The sequence below is a fragment of the Bufo bufo genome, chromosome 3 (genome assembly GCF_905171765.1).
Source record: "Bufo bufo chromosome 3, aBufBuf1.1, whole genome shotgun sequence".
Taxonomy (NCBI): domain Eukaryota; kingdom Metazoa; phylum Chordata; class Amphibia; order Anura; family Bufonidae; genus Bufo; species Bufo bufo.
The window spans coordinates 634,602,161-634,608,160 of NC_053391.1; the positions used below are offsets into that span (position 1 = coordinate 634,602,161).

The 6,000-nt window shown below is 46.7% G+C and overlaps 1 protein-coding gene across 1 annotated transcript in view; it reads left to right on the forward strand.

Moving 5' to 3' along the window:
- Positions 1 to 2,000, forward strand: part of SLC46A3 (solute carrier family 46 member 3) — a 50,153-nt gene extending 48,153 nt beyond the window's left edge. The window contains exon 6 of the mRNA XM_040426168.1: positions 406 to 2,000. Within this exon, the coding sequence (XP_040282102.1) occupies positions 406 to 499 (94 nt within the window). The 3' untranslated portion in view covers positions 500 to 2,000. The remainder of the gene's footprint in view (positions 1 to 405) is intronic.
- Positions 2,001 to 6,000: the final 4,000 nt, after the last annotated feature.

Below are 6,000 nucleotides of genomic sequence, written 5' to 3' on the forward strand. Positions count from 1 at the left end.
CCCTGCCCTAAACTATACAACAGCCACCAAAATACGTTTGCAGGTCTTCCTCGAAGTGACTATACTTCTTGTGCTACGCTAGCTTCTTGCAAGAGATCTAGGTTGAGCAAGAGGAAGTGTTGGCTATGGGCAAGTTACTGGTTAATATATTGGCCATAGTCATTAATAATATACAATTCTGATGATCTGTCGTCTTCAGGGCTGCCTAGATTTCTGTTTAGCAGGCATTCCAGTTTATTAAGTTGTACGCACGCACGCACATATAAACCTCTGTTCCTGTGTGGTAGACTGCAGGTCCCAGGTGTCTCTCGTAGGCGTAGGGTGTATACTAAATTCCAGGGCCTACTTCCCCCCTTTGCTCTGTCAGTAAAATCTACAGCTCACTTCTTGTTTCTTTTTTTTCAGGATTTTGCTTTGCATCGGGTATGAAGAAACGGACCACGTTCTTCTGATTAATGAAGACTCCAATACTGAAGTGCAGCCCTCCAATAGTATCTGACTGTAAGCACTTCAGGAGAACCAGCAAATCTCTCTGTCTTTGTAGACAGAGTGGTATGAATTATTGTAGAACCGCCAATTGCTGTATTTTCTGGACTGTAAAACGCATTTTTGTAGCAAGAAAAAGTCTTGCTAAAAAGTGCCTGCATCTTATAGTCTGCAGCCAAGGTGATCCAGCAGTGCCAGACCTCTCGGACTGCGGTAGAGCGCTCATACAGCACCGCTGGATCAGTAAAAGAGCTGTGCGTCTGCACACTCCTCTCTTCCCCTGCCTGACACCAGCCTGTGTGATCAGTGCAGGCAGCAGAGCTCCCGTCCAGCACAGCTCCTATCCTGCACTTCCAGCAATGTCGGGGTCGCATAGCATTGTATTGATTTATAATGCTATGTAACCCTTAGAGGTCTGGAATGTATTGGATAAGACTAATGTAATGCTGTCCAGTCTTATCCAGTACATTATAGACCTCTAAGGGTTGCATCATAAATCAATACAATGCTATGCGACCCCCGTCAGTGCTGGAAGTGCAGGTCGGGTGCTGCGCTGCGAGTCCGTAGCGTGACACCCGCTCGTCTGAAAGTGTCCTTAGGGCGCCTTCACACACAGCAAATTTTGTGGCAGAAAATTCCGCAACTGAAAATCTGTTTCATTCGCCTGAATGGGGCTTGCAGAAATCCATGCGCCTGCTGCCTCGTTCAAATGACTTGCCTCACCTGACCTCTTCTCTATAGATGGTAGGCTCGTATCTGCAGGGCACTGTACCTTAATTTCGTTTGTAGCTGTTACAAGTGTTACCTCAATATTGTGCGGTGAAAGTTTACGGCTTTATGTAGATAAATAATGTACTACTTGATTTGAGTATCTAAATAATGTCTAAAATAGGAGAGCCACTAATGCTAGTATAAAGGCTTATGCACATACGGGTATGATTCCATCCTTCACGATACTCGCACCTCTGCCCTGTACACAGCCTTGGATGAAACCCTTTAGGACAGGGATGCTTAACCTGCAGCCCTCAAGCTATTGCAAAACTACAACTCCCAGCGTGCCCTAATAGCTGTAGGCTGTCCAGGCATGCTGGGAGTTGTAGTTTTGCAACAGCTGGAGGGCCGCAGGTTAAGCATCCCAGCCTTAGGACATAATGGGGCAGTAAAGGCCATTTAGGCCTTTTTCACACGGGCGTGACGGATTAGGTCCGGATGCGTTCAGTGAAACTCACAACAGTTCAGTCAGTTTTGTCTGCGATTGCGTTCAGTTGCTCAGTTTTTTCCGCGCGGGTGCAATGCGTTTTGATGTGTTTTTCACACACGTGATAAAAAAAACTGAAGGTTTACAAACATCTCTTAGCAACCATCAGTAAAAACGCATCGCGTCCGCACCTGCTTCTGGATGAAATGCGTTTTTCATTAAAGCCCCATTCACTTCTATGGGGCCAGGGCTGCGTGAAAAACGCAGACTATAGAACATGCTGCGTTTTTCACGCAACGCAGAACTGATGCGTGAAGAAAAAAAACACTCGTGTACACAGACCCATTGAAATGAATGGGTCAGGATTCAGTGCGGGTGCAATGTGTTCACGTCACGCATCGCTCCCGCGCGGAAAGCTCGCTCGTGTGAAAGGGGCCTTACAGATGATCCTGACAGGGCCTCCCTTGCCAGGGTGAATCTCTGTGTGTGTGTGTGTGTGTGTGTGTGTGTGTGTGTGTGTGTGTGTTCTCAATAGGGCACAGTCCAGGGTTGGGCACAGTAGGGCATAGTCCACTTCTTATCTTTCCCTCTCTATCCACACTTTAGAATTTTGGTCTTAAAGGTAAAGTTAATAACATATTTAGTATGGGTAAGATCCCCCATCATAAAAATCTCATGAAATGCTCATATGTAAAGCTACTGACAACTTAAAGGGGTTGTCCAGGATTAGAAAAGCATGGCTGCTTTCTTTCAGTAACAGCGCCACCCCTGTCCATGGGTTGTGTCTGGTATGACTGCATAACACTCACAACCAGAATGCAGATCACCCCGAGCGAGCTCTGCGCAGACAGCAAAGGATGCCGGGAGATTTCAGCTCTGGATTATACTACAGCAATGCAAAGTACTTGAAGGGGGACTTCTAGGAGTCATTCTAGATGTAAATGATAAAGTTTAATCTGCACTTCAAAGAGATGTGTGTAGTTATATGTAAATATATTTTGTGTTTCAATTCTGTGAGATCCCTGCTTGCTGTAAGTGAATGGGAACATTTGTGTATATGTCCAGAGGTTACAAAATACATACCTAAATATTTTGTATAGATCAGAAGAACTTGCCACAGCTGCATCCAGGCACTCCAGGCTGATACATTGTAGCAAACTATCAGCACAGGAGTGAGATTTGTGCTGTGGATGTATTCAGTTCACCCATGTTAGAGTCTATTAAATCTCTTCAGCCTCTGGCTGTAGACAACAGCTTTTAGGCTCCATTCACACGTCCGCAAATGGGTCCGCATCCGTTCCGCAATTTTGCGGAATGGGTGCGGACCCATTCATTTTCTATGGGGACGGAATGGATGCGGACAGCACACAGTGTGCTGTCCGCATTTGCGGAGCGCGGCCCCGATCTTCGGGGCCGCGGCTCCGTAAAAGATAGAACATGTCCTATTCTTGTCCGCAGCTGCGGACAAGAATAGGCATTTCTATAGGAGTGCCGGGCGGGTGTGTTGCGGATGCTCAATTTGCGGGTCCGCAACACACCACGGACGTGTGAATGGAGCCTTAATGTAAAAAAAGCTGCAAGACCCCTTTTTGTGACTTTTTAAGCGACCGTACGATATTTTGTCACACGGGCCCTTTTATGCCGTCCTCGCCACTTGGTAGAGGCACTTCAGCTATGGCGAATTCACTGTCACTTATGCCTGAAAACAGGTAAAAGAGGAGTAAAAACGACTGGGTGGGAGTTGTTTTTAGGGCTCATGCACACGACCATGTGCCGGCCGGGCCCGTATTGCGGCCCGCAAAAAGCGGGTCTGCAAAATACAGGCCCCAGCCGTTGTTCTTCACTTGAACGGGTCCGCGATCCGCATGCGGTGGCTGTGCATTGCGGTCTGCAGCACGGGCCCGGCCGGCACGCGGTCGTGTGCATGAGCCCTTACTCTAAGCGCACGGCCTACCAGTGGGGCACCTAAGTTATGATGAAGTTCACGCCTCATCGTAAATTAGCCGGCAGAGCAGAGGGAAAACAAAGACCAGCATAAAAAGCGTACGACCCCCAATGTTTCCATTCACAGAGATCTCGAAAATAGCAAGGGCTTGAAACACAGGGTACAAATTAGAAAGTTCCAAAGCTTTCTATTATATCATTGCACTAGAACAATAGTTATAGGCAGGGGACATATTACAGCACATTTCTGCTCATCTCATAACATTTTTATGTAAACCACAAAGATATAATGTGGCGACCACTTGATTGAAGTTAAAAGGGTTGTCCAGGATTTTACAAGTCATGGCCTATGTCTGATCGGTGGGGGAGGGGCTAAGGCAAGGGCGCAGCCAGGATCACTGAGCAGCGGTGATCCCATAGAAATGAATGGGATCGCCACGGCAGTCGCAAGAAATCCAACACGGCTGTATTCCTTGCGACTGCCGCTGCGATCCCATTCATTTCTATGGGATCACCTCTGCTCAGCGAACCTGGCTGCGACCAGTGTCGCCATGTAGCCCTTGCCTAACACCAGGCATCCCCCGGCCGATCAGCTGTTTCAGAGTAGCTCTGGTGCCGGAAGTAAGCAACAGAACTACCCCACCCTATCCATTGTGTAGTGGACGGAGCTGGTTATCATTCACGTCAGTGGCAGCAGTGCTGTAGTAACCAGCTCTGTCCACTACACAATGGATGGAGCTGTGTACTTCCGGTGACTGCAGAACAGATGATCAGGCATTGATGGCCTATCTTGAGGATCGGCCAGTTGTAAAATCCTTTAAAGGGGTTGTCTCGGGACATACATTCATGGCATATCACTAAAATATCCCATCAAATACGTGACTAGGGATGAGCGAATCGATTCGCATAAAACTTTGTTTCAATACTGTACGGAGTGAGTGCTCCGTACAGTTTTAGGCCTCATGCACATGGACGTTCCGTGCATTGAGGACCGCAATTTGCGGTCCTTAATGCACGGGCAACTTCCGTGCGGCGGCCGGGACGGATCGAGACCTATTCAACTTGAATGGGCCGTGACCATACTCACCGCAAAAAAATAGAATATACTTTATTTTTTTGCGATGCGGAGGCGCGGAGAGAAACACCATGGAAGCACTCCGTGGTGCTTCCGTACCTCCGTTCCGCACCGCAGCTCCGGATTGTGGACCCATTCAATGGGTCCACATCCGTGATGCGGGGGCACACGGCCGGTGCCCGCATATTGCGGCCTGCAAACAGAGGGGTCCACAATACGGCCATGGCCGGGCAACGGCTGCGTGCATGAGGCCTTAGAATGTATTGGCTCCGATGACCAGAAGTTACCGGTAATAACTTCATAAATTGATTTCTACTGTAAAAAAAACATTTCCCGAACTCTGGTTCGGTTCCAAGGTACCACTTGCCATTCCTTTTATATGCAGGTACCACTTGGAACCGAACTAGAGTTCGGGAAATGGTTTTTTTAAGTACAAATTGATTTATGAAGTTATTGGGCGAGACTTCGCGAAGCAATAACTTCGACTCATCGGAGCCAATACATTCTAATACTGTACGGAGCTCCTGCTCTGTACAGTATTAGAATGAAGTTTTATGCGAATCGACTTCGGATGTTTCATCAGAAGTCGATTCGCTCATCCCTAAGTCACGTCTTTGATGGGATATTGTAGTGATACGCCATGAATGCCTTTCCTGGGACAACCCCCGTATGGTATGGGGCAGTAATTGTATTTATAGCCAAAGATTTGCCATTCCTTTTATATGCAGATGTTTTGATTTTCTTTTTAATACAAATGTATTTTATGTATGAATATTAAGGGATTGTTCTATATTTATTAAAACGAATGAAAGGTTTGAAGATAAATTTTGTACAACATAGAATATGGTGGTGGAGATGTTAGCAATTATACCAGCAGGAAATCGTCATTTACACATGTAAATAAAGAGGAAATATTCTCATGAAATGTCTGCGTCATCTTACTAATCGTAGAAGGACATTTCCTGACCCCATTACTAAGGCAGTGTTCACATCGCCGTTTTGTTTTCTGTTCTGCTGATCCGTCAGAAGAAAAAATAAAAAAATAATAAAAATAATAATATCCTGATGCTCATTTTGCATCCGTTTCAGGCTACATTCACAAGACCGCAGTGTTTTGCGGACCAGCAAATTGAAGATCAACAAAACACTGATACCGGCCCTGTGTGCATTCCGCAACTTGCGGACCGCACATGGTCGCCGCCATCATAGAAAATGCCTATGCATTTGCGGACAAGAATAGGACATGCTCTATCTTTTTTGCGGGCCGCAGAACAGAACTACGGATGCGGAGAGCACA